General features: G+C 59.4%; 3 protein-coding genes across 6 annotated transcripts in view; 1 reads left to right on the top strand and 2 right to left on the bottom strand.

The window, feature by feature from the left end:
• Nucleotides 1-6,392, bottom strand: part of Bcl2l12 (BCL2-like 12 (proline rich)) — a 7,079-nt gene extending 687 nt beyond the window's left edge. The window contains 10 exon segments of the mRNA XM_013508948.1: nt 2,372-2,659; nt 3,097-3,188; nt 3,265-3,351; nt 4,225-4,367; nt 4,559-4,673; nt 5,230-5,317; nt 5,319-5,572; nt 5,658-5,813; nt 6,026-6,088; nt 6,182-6,392. Coding sequence (XP_013364402.1) covers nt 2,372-2,659; nt 3,097-3,188; nt 3,265-3,351; nt 4,225-4,367; nt 4,559-4,673; nt 5,230-5,317; nt 5,319-5,572; nt 5,658-5,813; nt 6,026-6,088; nt 6,182-6,392 — 1,497 coding nt within the window.
• On the top strand, nt 5,503-10,188 carry Irf3 (interferon regulatory factor 3). Of its 4 annotated transcripts, none has more exons than XM_013508980.1 (8): nt 5,503-5,681; nt 6,383-6,555; nt 7,374-7,545; nt 7,634-7,704; nt 7,817-7,988; nt 8,099-8,479; nt 9,394-9,509; nt 9,956-10,188. In XM_013508980.1, exons 2-8 carry the CDS (start codon nt 6,391-6,393, stop codon nt 10,139-10,141), a joined length of 1,263 nt encoding a protein of 420 aa, XP_013364434.1. In that variant the 5' UTR covers nt 5,503-5,681; nt 6,383-6,390; the 3' UTR covers nt 10,142-10,188. The 4 variants fall into 4 exon arrangements, with proteins under 4 accessions (XP_013364434.1, XP_013364435.1, XP_013364436.1 ...); XM_013508981.1 differs by having other exon boundaries at nt 5,572-6,100; XM_013508982.1 differs by having other exon boundaries at nt 5,572-5,808.
• Nucleotides 10,189-10,995: 807 nt separating this feature from the next.
• Scaf1 (SR-related CTD-associated factor 1) lies at nt 10,996-16,080 on the bottom strand (the record flags this gene model as incomplete). Its single annotated transcript, XM_013508979.1, is given in 5 exon segments — nt 10,996-11,399; nt 11,617-11,745; nt 13,342-13,560; nt 13,780-13,862; nt 14,544-16,080. Coding segments are annotated over 5 exon segments (2,160 nt in total), but the record flags the coding sequence as incomplete, so codon positions are not given.

The raw sequence follows: 16,080 nt of genomic DNA on the forward strand, positions 1-16,080 counted from the left end.
AGAGAGAGAGAGAGAGAGAGAGAGACAGAGAGAGAGAGAGAGAGACAGAGTTTTGGTATGCAGTTCAGGTTGGCTTCGAACTCCTGGCGATCTTCCTGGCTCAGCCTCCCAAGCGCTGCGATCCCTGGCATGCACCACCATGCCCAACTGGCTCCACACTTAATCCCAGTCCCCTCAAGGTGGGGCCTAGGCCCAAAGAGCATTTCCCTCTGGCCGGGACACCTCCAGGCGTCTTCCAAGCTCCTAGCCCGCTCCCACCCCTCGGGCCATCTACCCCCCAGGGAGCTCCGAGGCGGCCGCCCCCAAGGCGGTCCGCTGTCTCCCCGCGAGCTGCCGCCAGAGGGCGCCAGAGAAACATGAACATCAGCTCAGCTCCCCACAGGTGAGTCCAAGTTCACAGTGACACGGGGTCTGTCCGCCCGTCTCCTGCCATCAGGTGTCTCCTCCCGGTCACTCTCCCCGCTCCAGCTCCACAAGCCTCCTCCAGAGAGCCAGGCCCGGTCCTTCTCACTCACGGCGACCCGTAAGACAGGAGCCTGAGGCAGTGCCCGTGGACCAGGGGAGGTAGGTGCTAGGGAGGTGGGGACAGCTGCTGGTCACCTCACACCGTGGCGCACAGCCGAGACCTGCACTGAAGGTACAGCCAGGGACAGAAGAGGTGAGACTGCTCAGTCTTCAAAGGAGGAATTGGAACCGGGCGTGGTGGTGCAAACCTGTAATCCCAGCACCCGGAGGCTGAAGCAGGAGGCTCCTTGCGAGTTTAAGACCTGGGCTACAAAGTGAGCTCAAGGCCAGCCTGAACTGCATAGCGAGACCCTGTCTCAAAAAGAGAAAAAAAATAAAAGAGGAATTGGGGGTGGACAAGACAAGGAAGCAGAAACTAGGTGTGAAAAATGCTTAGGAGTGTGAGGTTTCAGTCCTTCCGGACAGGAGCGTGGAGGGGAGGGCTTGGAGCTTGCAGGGTCAAGGTTATGAGCCCCGCCTGGTTTGCAACACTAGGTATTGAACTGGCTCTCTTGTATGGTAGCAAGCGCTCTAGCACTGAGCTGGCTACCTCACCCTTTTTGTTTTGTTCCTTTTTTTGGGGGGGGTAGGGTCTTATTATGTAGTACAGACTGGTCTTGAACTCACTATGTAGTCAAAGCTGGCCTTGAACTGTGATCCTCCTGCCTCAGCCTTCTGAGTGCTGGCGTCACAGGTGTGTGCCACCACAAGTGGCTGTTTGTTTTGTTTTGGAGACAGGGTTACACTGTGTAGCTCAGGCTGGCTTTGAACTCAGGATCCTCCTGCCTCAGCCTCCTCATTGTTGGGATTACAGGTATGCACACTGCTCCAGCCCTTTTTAAAATTTAAAATTTTGATCTTTATTTCTGGAGATGGAATCTCACTGTGTAGTTTAGGCTGCTCTTGAACTTGTTGGGTAGCCCAGGCTGTCCTTGAACTCCTGCTGCTTCTTCTGTCTTGGCGTCCTGAGTGGCTGGGGTCACAGGTATGTGCCACTACTACATCCAGTCAGTGGCCAAGGGTTGGGTGTGGATCAGTGGTAGTGCCCTTGTGTAGTATACCTGAGGCCCTGGGCTCAGTACTTAGCAGCATAAACAAATAGTAGGGCATAGTGGCACACACCTGGAGTCCTAGCCCTTAGGAGGCTGAGGCAGGTGGATCACTGCAAGTTTAAGGCCAGCCTGAAGTACATAGTGAGTGCAAGACAAGCGTGGACTACATAGTGAGACCCTGCCTCAAAACCACACCAAACCAAACCAAACCATCAATCAGTCAATTAATAAATAAATAAGGCCAGACGTGGTGGCACACGCCTGTAATCCCAGCCCTGGGAAGGCTGAGGCAGGAGGGTTGTTCCAAGTTCAAGACCAGCCTCGGCTACATAAGTGAGCTCAAGGCCAGCCTGAACTGCATAATGAGACCCTGTCTCAAAAAAACAAAAACAAACAAAAATAAATAAATAAATAAATAAATAAATAGCCAGGAATCCTCTCCATTATCCCGGGGCACCCCAGAATGAGCAGAAGTGCGGAGGGAAGGGAGGGGACCCAAGGGAAGGGCATTTTGGTGGGCACTGTAGGACCCAGGCAGGCAGTAACCAGGAATCACACAAATGCCCAAAGGTGCCAGGCAGTGCATCAGGTACTTTCCCCCTACTCCTCTCATGGGCCCTCACAGCAGCTGGTGTCCACCAGTGGGCAGTGTCTGGACAAATCTCAGCGCCCAGTGCCCAGCAAGCCTCGGTAACAGACTGAATGACTGGCGGACCTGGGAGCGGAGAGATTTGGGAGGACACTACGCCAGCCCCTACCCACTCCATCACCGCACAGCGGGGTAAACTGGGGCCCAGAGGAGGTTTGTGGCTCACCCAGCCCCCTTGGGCCTGGATCCAGGGTGTGAAGCTGTGCACATGCTCCACGCTGAGGCCGGCCAGGGTGCCCCCCAGCCGGGCCACACGCCGGCTCAGCTCCATAGCCAGGGCCAGGCGGGCCAGGGGCTCCGGGGAAGGCGGCGGGGGCCCGGGGCACGGCAGCGAAGGGCTGGTGCGTCTCGGGCCAGGGCTGCACTCCCGGCTGGAGAACAGCTCCACTAGGCGGGCAAAGGAGCCAGTGGACAGGCGGGCCAGCTTGCCGCGCAGGGCGGGGTCCAGCGCCAGCTGTGGGATGGGAGGAAAGAGACGGCTGACCTCAGTCAACCGGATGAGACGCTAACACTAGCCACACCCCATCCGTCCCTCCATCTGACTATGGTCTCCACCAAAATGCCTCCCACGGTGGCCTAGGGCCTGCTATGTCACAACACCTCCCAACTAGTTCTTCACAGCCAGAGCCAGGTCCTACTTTAGCTGAGTTCTAGGATGCTAATCTTCTAGCCACGCCTGCTGCATTTAGGCAATGCTACCTTAAAACCAAAGACAGCCACTCATTTAAAGTATTACCCTGATCATACCCCTCATTCAACCCTTCTTTGAGAGTCTGTCCCACTCTCCCCACCCGATCTTCCAAAGAAAATGCAGCTCTAGCTTCCGATCACAGGCCCCGGCCATCCCACCACTCCTGTCCTCGCTAGGGCACTGAACAGGGGGTCTGTCACCTTCTGGTTGATGACCTCTGCCTCCTCCTCCAGCAAGGCCACCAGCCTCCGCAGCAGGGCTTCCTTCTCCGTGGGTGGGGGGCCCTGCAACTCTAGGGGCAGAGGAAAATCAGCCTGGGGACAAAGCCCTGCTCCTTTTCTCCTTCTCCAGGGCCCCTCTGTCCTTACCTGGGCTGGGTGGAGATCTCAGCTGCTCTTGGACCAGCTGTTCCAGCCGCTGGGCCACCAGGGCATAGAAGTCAGGGGTAGCTGGGCCTGGGGTGAAAACAGTCAGTGATACTTGGTCTCTCTGGGGTAAAATGAAGCCCAGTGAGAAAACTCGATGAAAGACCCCCCAAATTCTGTACCTTCCACTTTATCATGTTCCCAAATGGAACTCCAAATGTCAGCACTGGACGGGACTTTGAAGATTACTCCATCCAAGGAAAGCAAACAAGGCATTCCTGCCTTACCACCCTCTCCCTCACACATTTCAGACATCACCAATTGACCACAGCATTCATCTCTCCCACTGCAATTTCCTTTCCATGCTAGTACCAGAGCAGCCATTACTAGTCTATCCTGCTTCACCTATAGGGGAAACCTGTTGGTCACTCTTGATCAAGCCTCATGACTTGCTACCCCATTGCTGTTCTGCTCCTGGAAAAACAGAGAAGCAGAAAAGAGATAGGATTTTTCCTAGTCATACAAACAAGAACCAGGTGTCCTGCCTCTATTGTGGATACCTATTTCTACTAAAGGGACACTCTTAGGGGAGCAGAAGCATGTATGGAAACACAAACACCAATTAGATGGAGTAGCCTGATCATGGTGGCACACGCCTGTAATCCCAGCACTTGGGAGGCTGAGGCAGAAGGATCTCTGTGAGTTTAAGGCCAGCTTGAACTACATAGCAAGGCCTTGTTTTTTTAAAAAAATGCCAAAAGCCCACCTCCCCACAGTTAGCTCACAGAAGTGACAAAAATCTAACTGAGCTGGGGTTGGGGGCGGAGTGGTGAAGGCTGGTGCTGGAGATCCCATGCAGCTACTCACTAGCCTAGAGACCCTCAAATACTATTTGTCTATGCTTTAGGAACCATGAATCTTGGTCCTGCCTGTTCCAAGGCTAGGATCTAGGGGATCTCTTACCAGGTTCTGAGCCATAGCAGGGGCGGAGGGGCAAGGAACAAGGCCGAGAGGACTCAGGAGGAACAGCTCCTCGGCCCAGCGGGCAGGGAAGACATCTCCGAAGGCGGCTCAGGAAGTCCGTGGGCTCCACTTGGGCAGGACTCCTGGGGAGAGGAACTCAGAGAGTGACCCCAGAGATCTCCTGCAAACAGTCCCTTTCTCCTCCTGTGGAGGCCCGGTCCTTGGAACCCCGGGGAGACAGATATGGAGAGAGGAGACAGGCTGAGATCAGGAGCAAGTTACAAAGGTCCTCAACCCAAATGTAGGCCTGGGGGAAGACAGTAAGCCCTCCTACCTGGGTGGAGATGCGGGGAGGGACCCGGTAGCCTCACCCCGCCTCAAAAAGGCAGCTAGGACCCTCAGCGTGTCCTCTCGGAGCCCCAGCTCTTCTGAGCCTGCCATGGAGGCAGCTGCAAGAGACAGGGCAGAGGGATGGTCTCAAGGTTCAGCGGAAATCGGAGGCTTGGGGTCCGAACTCCTAGGCCCTGAATGGAGAGCAGACCGGGACTCATGGTGCCCCAAACAACAGGGTGCTGAGTCTCCGGGAAGAGCTGGGTCTTGGGACCGAGACTCCTGCGTTCCCAGCGGGAGGTTAGGGATGAACACTACTTTGTCCTGAGAAAGTCTGGGGATCTAAGGAGAAGATGGCTGGGGCGTGGACTCCTGGATCTCGAGGGAGAATGAGATTTGACTCCGACTCCTGGATTCTAAAGGAGCCAAAATGCCAAGCGGCTTAAACCCTTAGAAGATCAGAAACTACCAATCCCAGCAGGCTTTGTGGCAAATAGTTCCCTTGCTCCGTGCTTCTTCGCCGATGAGCCTGCTGGGAAATGTAGTTCCAACTATCAAGCTAGCCTGGAGACCCCGGGCATTTGGAGCAGGAGAAGCGGGGTTAGGATGCCAGCTCCTGGGTCCTGGCCCCTCCTCTTCCTTCCTTACCCTAGCCCTCTACAAGACCCTACTCACCTGTTGCAGGGCCCCGCCGCAGCCGCCGTCCCCGCCGTCGCCGTCCCCGCCGTCCCCGCCCCCGCCTCCACTCACGTTTTACAAACTTTAATTAGTTCAACTTTCCCGCGCCTGCGCACTGCGGCGATTTGGTAACCGCCCCAAGGTAGAAAGGGCGGGGCGTAGTGCCGCCTAATTTGCATATGACGTTCCCAGCATGCCTGTGGTCGGAAGCTCAAAAAAGGGCATGGAAGGGGCGGCCAGTGTTCTTTGCACCGCCCCTTTTTCCTTTGAATTTTTACCCAAAGGATGGTAAAGTTGATTTTACCACAGGAAAATCGATAGAGAAGAAAGCCCCAGGGCTCTGTAGTTTAGCTGGCAGGAAACAGGGTGCGCAGGTTCGAGTTTGAGAGCTACCAGGAGCCCCCAAAGCGGGTGCAGCCCCGTACCCCGCGCGCCCCGACGCTCCCAGGGTAGGTAACGCGGAAGAGCTGGGGCAAGCTGGTGGCGCCCGGAGCGAGGATCGAGGGAAAGGATGGGTCTGCACTGGTAGCTGCGGAGGAAGGCTGTGTACTCGAGCAGCGCTGGCGGGCGCTGGAGGTCGGCTGTGGGAAGACTAGAGGAAGTCGGGAGGAAGGAGGAAGAGAGGAGCCGCCGCCTCCGGGGACTCCCGGAGGAGCGGGGTGGTTTCTGCAGATGGGGAGAAGTTCCAATAGAACGCGGAGCGGTTTTTTTTCCCCGGGGGGAGTTGTGGGCGCAGGGAATTGGGAAGCGGGGTCTGTGGCATAATTGTAGGCGTCTACGCTGGGGAAAGTACGGGAGTGGCAGCGGAAATAGCTGAAATAGCTAGGGAAGGAGGCCGTTCTGGAAGTGGGGTTACCTGCTTGATGAGGTGGGCGAGGGAGTGGTTAACACCAAGAAGGGGAGGGTTTGGACTGGAGGAACTGAGGGGCTAGAGCGGCTCTGAGTTCACTTGGGGAGGGAGGAGAGGCAGCTCCGGAGATGGACAGCCCTCTCAGGACGGGAGCGTGGCGGGGGGGCCGGGTTTGCAGCCCTGGAAAACACGGGTGAAGGGCCTGCCCCGTAGCTGGGGAGCGGGAGGTCTCGGTGTGAGAGCGGCGGGCGAGCGGGCCCAGAAGGCTGCCCGCGCCCAGGAACCGCCCCGTGCGCGCAGGCCGGACCATGGGAACCCCAAAGCCGCGGATCTTGCCCTGGCTGGTGTCGAAGCTGGACCAGGGGCAGCTGGAAGGCGTGGCCTGGCTGGACGAGGCGCGCACGCGCTTCCGCATCCCTTGGAAGCACGGCCTGCGGCAGGACGCACAGGTGGAAGACTTCGGCATCTTCCAGGTGCGTGGGCCCCGGAGTGCTGGGAGTGGGGGTAAGGGGGAGCTCCGCACAGAGTAAAGAGTACCAGTGGTGGAACTCTTGCCTTACAGGCACGAGGCCCTGGGTTCGATCCCCAGCACCACACACACACAAAAAATACAATACCCGAGGGGGCGGGGCCAAGCCTCGAGGGGCGGGCTTCTATGGGCGCTGATGGTGGGCTGGGGGGGCGGGGCCCGCAGACTCGGCCTTATGATGGGCGCCTGGAATGGAATGGCGAGTTAGGGATTACGCCAGGAAGGTGGGTCTGGATCTCTAAGGAAACGCGTTTTGGGGAAGAAAAAAAAAAAAGGAAACTCGTTTTGAAGGTTGGGAGCTCATTGTGGGCGGGGCTTCGTGGTAGAATTCTTGAAACATTGGCGATAGGTGACTAAACACCAACTCAGGGTAACTAGTCGGGGTAAACCGTCAGGACTGTGATGAGGTGGTGTTACCACAGAGGGTGTGCTGCAGCGGTGGTGGTGAATTAGACCAAGTAGAGCCTAGAAAACTAGTTTAGAGAGCCGGGTGTGGTGGTGCACGCCTGTCATCCCAGGGCTGCACAGGCTGAGGCAGGAGGATTGCTGTGAATTCGAGGCCAGCCTGTAATACATAGCAAAATAGCTGGAGGTGGGCGGGGATGAAGGTGCTTGGGGCACAGACTCCAAGTATTTGGGGATAGGATCTCGCGGATTTGCTCCTTGGGATAGGAGGAGTTAGGACTGGAGGAGGTAGGGTTAGGACCCCAGGGGCGCAGTCCACGTGGGCTTCCCCACTATCCTGTACTGATGTGGCCGCAGGCCTGGGCTGAGGCCAGCGGTGCCTACCTTCCCGGGAGGGATAAGCCCGACTTGCCAACGTGGAAGAGGAATTTCCGATCAGCCTTGAACCGGAAGGCAGTGTTGCGTTTAGCTGACGACCGGAGCAAGGACCCTCTTGACCCTCATAAGGTTTACGAGTTCGTGAACGCAGGTGTGTGTGCCACAGCAGGGTTTCCCACGGAGCCTGGGAGGGGGGGGGCGGGGTCTCTGGAATCCATCCTCTGCTCACTTCTCCGCAGAAGCCAGGGACTCTTCTCAGCTGGACGCCTCTCCCGAAACCAACGAGGGAGGCAGTACCTCCGACACCCAGGTGAGGGCGCACCCAGCCCTCTGCCCTATCCTGCCCCGTCCCACAGCCCCACCGCGGCCTCATCCTCTCTGTTCCCTCCAGGCTGACCAATGTCTGGCTCTGTTTCCTCCAGGAAGACATCTTGGAGCTGCTGAATGACATGGTCTTGGTCCCACTCCCCGATGACGGGGCCCTGGGGCAGTACCCTCAGCACTCGTGGGGTCCTAGCTTGGACAACCCCATACCCTGTCCAAACCCAGGGCCCTCTGAAAACCCACTGAAGCTGCTTCTGGTGCCCGAGGAACGTGAGTGTCCGCTGAGGGGTGGCGGGGCCACAGTGGGCGCAGTGGGCCCTCACCTGGTCTCTCAATCTCTTCCCCTTCACACGGCCGCCACCGCTGCTGCCACTGCTCAGAGTGGGAGTTCGAGGTGACCGCCTTCTACCGAGGCCACCAGGTCTTCCAGCAGACCATCTTCTGCCCAGGGGGCCTGCGGCTGGTGGGCTTAGAAGCTGGAGACAGGACGCTTCCTGGACAGCCAATAGTACTGCCAGACCCTGGGGTGTCCCTGACAGACAAGGTGGTGACAGGCTACGTGCGGCGTGTGCTGAGCAGCCTGGGCGGGGGCCTGGCTCTGTGGCGGGTGGGGCAGCGGCTCTGTGCGCGGCGGCTCGGGCACTGTCACGCGTACTGGGCTGTGGGCGAGGAGCTGCTCCCTGACTGCGAGCACGGGCATGAAGGCGAGGTCCCCAAGGACGTGGACAGCGACGTGTTCGACTTGGGGCCCTTCGTGACAGGTGAGTGCCCCATGTGGGAAGCAGCAGGGCAGCGGGGTGAAGGGCGCCAGGGCCAGGCAGCGTGGGACTGAATTCAGACTCTGCCCCACTGTGAGCGGGCAGAGGACAGGCCTGCTCTCCCACAGGCCTGGCACACAGTAGGTCCCAGGGAACCTGCTGCCACTGTCATCACCATTATTACAGCGGGAGGGTGGGGGACACAGCTCAGCAGCAGAGCACTTGCCCAGCGTCTCCCGTACCCCCAAAGAAAGCTAACAGGAAAGAGAACCCTTGGGCTTTGCTGGCCGTGACGCCAGTGAGTAGGCTTTGTTCTGGGTGGTACCTGCCAGCTACTCCAACTGGTGAGAGGCAATGAGCCAAGTGCAACTGAGGAGCAAGCTTTTATTTTATTCCATGTTAGTTACAATTTTTTTTTTCGAGACAGGGTCTCCCTATGTAGTTCAGGCTGGCCTTGAACTCACTGTGTTCCCCAGGCTGGCCTCAAACTCGCAGTGATCTTCTGCCTCATCCTCTCAAGTGCTTGGATTACAGTCATGCACCACAACACCTGGCTTAGTAACATGGCCACGTGTGGCAACTGTCCACATCCTGGACGGCACAGCCACAAAGAGTTAAAGAACAGTAAACATGAACCCTCCTAACTCCACTGAGCGTCCCTGGGGTGGGACTCCCCCCTCAGGGCCTGGCTCCCCTCCGAAAGATGGGGCTCTGGGTGCTGGGGTGAGACAAGGGCAGTGGGAGCCGGGGAGGAGGAACCATTCAGGTCATAGCAGAATGCCAGGGACTTCGTTCCGATGGGCAGCACCCCCGTGTGGCCGAGGGCAGTAGTTTGGAAATGGTGGAGTTACTACTTGAGTTGAAGGGACAGGGTGGGGAGGGCTCTTCCCTTCTCTGACTAGACTCCGGACCCCCAGATCTGATTGCCTTCATGGAAGGAAGTGGACACTCGCCACGCTACGCTCTGTGGTTCTGCCTCGGGGAGTCATGGCCTCAGAACCAGCCGTGGGTCAAGAGGCTCGTGATGGTCAAGGTGCCAGCAGCCCTGGGTTCCTAAGGGTAGAAGGCCTAGTCTTGCAAAGGGAAGAGGTTACAACAGGAGCAACTCCCAGAAGCCCTTTGAAGACGCTCTAACAAGGGTCAGCTCTCGCCAGTTCCTCATCCCCAGGAGCTGCAGGGTGTCCTTCACACCCTGTCCTCATCCTGGAGTCTGCTGAACTCTCTAGGCCTGGGGAAGTCGGCAGGCCCTAAGTCCTACCAGCCTTTCAGGAGTCCTAACCACAAACTGCCCAGCCAGGGACACTGGCTCCTGTGTTTGCAAAGATGGGAGAAACTACAGTTCCCAGCAGCCCTGCTCCTCAGGGTTCATTCTGGGCTAGGCTAGGGGCTGATGGGAGTTGTGGCCCACTGTTCTTCCCCACAGTGGAACAGTGGCTAGGTGTTTTCCCTGACTCATCCGTCCCTCCTCTAACTTCCTAGGTGGTTCCCACTTGCCTCAAGGCCCTGTTAAACATGGCCCGGTCAGGGGGGGCCTCCTCACTAGAGAACACCGTGGACTTGCACATTTCCAACAGCCAGCCCCTCTCCCTCACCTCCGAGCAGTACAAGGCCTACCTGCAGGACCTGGTTGAGGATATGGACTTCCAGGCCACCGGGGAGGCCTGAGCCCTGGCCCTTCACTTGTATCAATAAAGCGGACCCTGCTACCCTTAGGGGTGTGTCTGGTGTTGGTGTCCCCAGGCTGGCCCTGCCCCAGCTGGCTGCTCTTCCTGGTGAGGTCTCAGTTCAACCATCTATGCAGCTGCCATAGCTCAGGTACACAATGCAGGGGGCAGCTGACATGTTACCTGTTTCTCTCTCGCCAGGGATCTGGTGAGGTGACAGCCACCCATTTTACAGACTGTTGACACTGAGGTGTACAGAGACCAAAGCCACAAATAGAAGAAAACCTAGGTCAGAATCCTGGGCTGATTTGAGCTGCATTCCCCAAGGGAGGCGGAGGTGAATCCAGCCCACCACTACCTGTGAGCTGCGGGATAAAGAGCCCTCTCCTTCCTGGGCGCTACGCTTGGGCCTCTGCCACCCCTGAGCACGCAAGGCCTGCCTGTCCTGGGGACTGGGCCCCTACTCCTGGCAGGGGTGCAGTTCTGGGTAAGATGGGACTGACGACATGGCCTTTGCTGTTCTATGCCTCAATTTCCCTCTCGGTGGCTTAAATCCCTGCAGTTTCACAGGGCTACTTACAAGAACGCCACGGGACAGAGACCCTCCATTTGGGGGCAAGTTCGAGGCAAACGGCACCAGAGTCCTTAAGTGCAAAAGACGCTAATCAGGGAGCCTGGGGTCCTGTGTGATCCCCCAACCGCTGCGTTAAGGAAACTGAGGCCCAGGGAGCAAAGCAGTCATCCCGAGGCAGCCTCCAACCTCACGTTGGCCGTTCATGGGCCCCTCCCCGGGTCTCTCCCCAGTGGGTCTCTCCCCAGTCTGTCTCCGAAAAGAAAGGGCTAAAATAATGGGGCTGGGGTGACATTTAATGAAGACTTTAATGAAACTGGAGGGAGGACACGAACAGAGGAGAGGAGCGATGGAGACAGGCAGGGGCTGGGCAGGGCCCCCCCTTCCCCGCAGCGGCCCTTCCCCAGTCATTCCACTGATGAGGGGGCCGTGGGGAGGGGGAGCCATAAATACGTCCGTCCAGAATCTCAGAGGGGAGGGAGGAGCAGCCAGGGGCTCAGAGAGGGGGCAGGGGCAGGCCTGGGCCACCCTTGTCTGGGGGCCCCGGCTCCTTGGGTGGCCGGGGTGGTCCTGGGGGGTCCCCCGGCTTGCGGCCATGCTTGCGGAAGTAGCGGTAACGCTGGACGTAGGCCCGCACCAGGTTGCTCACCTTCACTGGGTTGATCTCCCCACTTTTGCTGTGGCATATCTGGAGAGCCAGGAGCAGCCGAGTTAGCCACCACCCAGGCTGCTCCCGCTCTGGACCGTGGGCACACCTGGGCCCTGGGGCCCGCTCGCCCAGCAAACAGCCAAAGCCACCACTTGTTCCCCTTGCCAACAGCAGGGGCCGGGGGGCGCTGGTGAAGTCCTGTCCTCCGCCTAGCCTCCCTGTCTGCACACGCCCCTCATCCGCCCCCGCGCCCCACCTTGTGGACGGCCTTCCTCAGGATGTCCTTGTACTCCTCCTTGGTGATGTCCTTTTTCTGATAGTACGGCTTGATGGCCAGCTTCACCTCCTCCACCGCCCGCTCCTGCGTGTGCAGCTTCTTCAGATACTGGTGACGCGGCGGGAAAAAGACAGTGAGGCCGCAGCGAGAGCATGTGGCACCACCAGGCCTATTCACCTCCGCCCCCAGCTCAGCCACCCTACAAGTGCAACCCTGCTTCAAGTCTGCCCTGCGCACCCCGGCTACAGTCATCCCAGCCCGCTAGGCCCCTCCAGGCCTCGACCAGGACGCGTGTCCCCTGCCCTGCCCTCTTAGTCAAGTGGGGAGATCCACAGCCCAGAAACCATGACTTTCTAATCTGACTCCACAGGGAGGCTGGCTGAAGCTGGAAACCGCCGCTCGGCTCTACAGCAGGGCAGCGGGGCAGAGGGGCGCTGGGGGGAGCGCGGGTGGTGGCTAAGCGCCAGTGTGGAGACCACACGGTGGCCCTGAAAGCCTGCTCCACCAGGGGCAGCTGAACCTCTGGGCCATCTGAAAAATGTGACAGCATCATGGGGAGGGCGGGCCACAGCCCACGCTGTCGGTCCAGGGCACTCGGTGGGAAGCGAATCGCATGCCCCCTGCACACCTGCAAGTCCTTGCAAAAGCAGGTGGGAGGAGCCGGGCATGGGGAGGCTGAAGCAGGAAGATCATCCCAAATTCGAGGCTACCCCAGACTACACAGTGAGTTCAAGGTCCTCGGGGACCTTTCCCAGCTGCCTCCCTCCAAGCTGAGGTGGAGCTGCTGGCCAGCCAAACAGGAAGTAGCTTTCTAAGACAAATAGCCCCAAGAAAGGCACTGCTCCAGGATATCCACCTCAGAGCAGTCACGGGAGACGAAGGGCAGCGAATAGACCAGGCTGCAGGACCGAGGAGCCAGGTCCCCCTGCAGGGTCCCTGTGGTCCCAGGCCTGTAGCACATGCTATGGCCGTCTCCATGGCCCGGGGGGAGGATTCTAGGTCCGCAGCACTTTCCCTCTGGCGCCCCCACGAGGCAGGTAAGGGTGGGCGATGCCACGCATTGGCTCCGCAGGGACTGCCGGGCAGGAACAAGGGCCCCCAGCCCTGACCGTGGGAGCTGGGAGGCAGCAAGGACAGAAACCTAAGTCTGCAAGTGCCCAGCAGGCACCTTCCCTTTCTCCAGAGAGGTTCTCGCCTTTTCTTTTGAAAACCACCCTCTCCTACTTCCACACAGGGAGAGAGAGGGAGACAACAATGCATCATTGAGGGGTAGAGGAACGTAGGTGTGCTTGGAAACGTGTATGTGTACGTGTGGGTGTGTTTATACACACACAGTCTATAGCATTTTCTTTCATACATAGCAGGCGTGGTGGCACACACCTGTGATCCCAGCACTTGGGAGCGTGGGGCAGGAGGATCACTGTGAGTTCAAAGCCAGCCTCAGCTACATAGTGAGTTCAAGACCAGCCTCAACTGCATCGTGAGACCCTGTCTCAAAAAAATAGGCTCGGGCTGGGGATATAGCTCAGCAGCACAGCACCTGCCTAGCAAGCGCAGGGTCCTGAGTTGAATCCCTGGTACCAAAAAATAAAAAATAAAGAGTCCAACTTACGCTACACTCGTTTCCCATCCATTCGTCCCAGTTAAGTTTTGTTCCTTATGATGTCATGACTGACTCATCCACCTCTCCCAAGGCCAGCTCACCTTGTCCGTGTCCCCACGTCCCTCGGAGCTACTGCTGCCCTCTCTCTTGTCAGACGGAGCAGCCAGCCCAGTGGGGGTGGGCGGGGTAGAGCCACAGCCCCCCAGAGGGAGGCTGCCAGGAAGCAGGTAGCTGGAAGGGCCAGGGGGTAAACCCAGAGAGGGTGGCACAGGAGCTGCGGTCACCCCCAGACTTGAGGGTGGCTTCCGGTGGCTGAGGATCTGTGGGAAGAGGGGGTGCAATGAGCAAAGGCAAGTGGAGGGGAACATGAACTTGCACCTCATGGTTCCTACCCTAATCGCCCAACAGTCCCAGGGCAACAGCCTCCACTCCTGGCCAATACCTTGCCCCAAGGCCTGCTGGGAGTTTTAGTTCCTCTCCTAACCCAAGGCAATGGACAAAAGAAGGGATTATGGGGACTCTTCCCCACAGAAGCACACCTGGTTGGTGGCCTGGATCAGCTCCTGGGCCTTTGCTCGGCTGGCCAAATTGGCCTCTTCCATCTTGAAGAGAAGTGCAGTCACTGCAGGAGGCAGAGAAGTGAGATCAGGAGGTGATGAGAGGTGCCAGCCCGGCCCCTGCTGCCATCTCCCTCTCTGCCAGGCCTTGGAGCCTCAGGCTCAGAGCAAGATAAAGGGGCATGGACACTAACAGAATCACCCTGTCCCCTCAATGATCTCAGGACTCGAGGTGTGTACTGGCACCAGAGAATGGAGGGATGACACCAGGGTCACTGAGTGACACTAAGTGACAAGGCAGGGGGCTGGGGATTTAGCTCAGCGGCACAGCACCTGCCTGACAAGCACAAAGTCGTGAGTTCGATTCCCGGTACCGGAAAAAAACAAAAAACGAAGTGACAAGGCAGGACTTGGGATTCTGTCTCCCTCCCACCTGTGTTCAGTCTTAGCCTCTGCCCCTTCCGTGAGGTCCGACAGAAGCTACGGCAGCCCCTAAGGGACAAAGCCCTGCTGCACCCTCGCCTTCTGCTCCTTTGGTCCTTGCCTGGCTCTTGGCAGAGCCCAGCCCCACGTCACTGTGCCAGCTGCGTGGACCTCTCCCGGCACACCCAGACACCAAAGGGACTTGTAAAAGGACCTGCGCAGACCACCCTATCACTGCACACTACCTCTTCAGAGGACCCCCACTACCACCCAACCCCATCCTCCCTATCCTGCCTCATCTGCACTGCCCCAGGGGCACTCACAGGCCAGGACACCGCTGGTGGTACAGTCCACACCAGCTGGCAGGTTCCAGGGCATGGGCGGGGGCAGGGTGGGCAGCTGGGAGACTCGGGTCGCCGGCCCATCCTCTGCCCCCGAGTCTCCGGCTGTGGACCCCGCACTGGGGGCAGCACTGGGCGCGGCTGGAGCTGTGCTGGTAGCCGTGGTGGTGGCAGGTTGCTGCTGCTCCTCCTCTTCCTCCTCCTCCTCCTCCTCCTCTTCCTCCTCCTCAGCCCCACCTCGGACCCCGGCTTCCTCAGCGGCCTCCTCGGGCAAGAAGGAGACCTCAGGGGTCTTGCAGCTACTGTCCACGGTCTGTGAGTCTGGGGTGAGCGCAGGGGGCGGAGGGGCTGCCTTGGGGGGCGGGGTACTGGGGGCCTTGGCCGCCCGTTCCTCCCCGGACCAGGAAGTCTCCTCGGCCCCCTTGGCTCCTGCTGCCTGGCTGCAGCTATCCGCCTTGGACTTCTTCAGCAGCACGGGGCCGCCGCTGCCCCCGCTGCTGCCCCCGCTGCGGATCTTTTTCCTGGTCTTAGATGGCTTGGTCTTTCCCTTGGTCCCCTTGGCTTTCTTGGCCCCGGCCTTGGCCTTGACCTTGGTCTTTTTGAGCTTGGTGCTGCCCGGTGCAGCCTTGGCCACCTCGGCAGGAGCCCGTTCATCGGGCTTGAGGAAGGGGGAGCGGCTCTCTCGGTCGCGGCTGAATTTGACCCCAATGGAGCCCAGACCAGCAGAGGCAGAATCCTTGGCTGGGGTGGTGCTGCTGACGCCCTCTCGGATGAGCACGGCCACCTTGGACTGGAGCTTCACCTTCCGAGAGGAACAGGAGGACGAGGAGGACGAGGAGCCTGAGCCACTGCTGACCGGGGGCTTTGGCGGAGGCCCTGAGGAAGGTGCTGACTCCTTGGGAGGCCGGGCCTTCTTGGACGACCTGTCCCTGTCCCTGTCCCGATCCCGGTCCCCCCCATCCAGGGCCTTCCTCCGAGAGCCCTTCTCCCGAGAGGAGGAAGAGGACGAGGCAGCCCCTGAGCGCCTGCGGTCCTTCTCGCTGCTCTTGCCCCCGCGCTCGTCCCCACTCAGTCCCTCCGAGTCGTACAGGACCTCACGCTTGGGTGAGGCGGCGGGCGCCGGGGAGGGTCCTCGGGGGTCCGACTTGTCAAGCCGGCCCACCGTGATGGTTCGCTTGATGGCGAAGAGATCGTGGTCCGTGAGGTCCTGTATGGAGGGTGGCACGGCGCCCCGGCGGCGGCTATCCCGCTCCCCGCCGGCAGAGGAACCCGAGGGCTGCTGCACGGGCACCGGGGCCTTGTCACCCGCGTCCCCCGATCGCTTCTCGCCCCGAGACCGCGACCGCTTCTTCTTCTTCTTGCTGCTGCCGCCATCCCGGTGTTTGCCGCGGTGCCGCTCGCGCCTGGAGGACGAGGACGATGAGGTGGCCGGGGGTGGAGAGGCTGAGCGCCGCCGCCGTCGCCGCTTCTCCCGGGACCGGGACCTGCGGCTGCTCCCGCGGCGGCGGTCAGAGCTGCG

The sequence above is a fragment of the Chinchilla lanigera genome, unplaced genomic scaffold (assembly GCF_000276665.1).
Source record: "Chinchilla lanigera isolate Chin_1 unplaced genomic scaffold, ChiLan1.0 scaffold00158, whole genome shotgun sequence".
NCBI classification, from domain to species: Eukaryota; Metazoa; Chordata; class Mammalia; order Rodentia; family Chinchillidae; genus Chinchilla; species Chinchilla lanigera.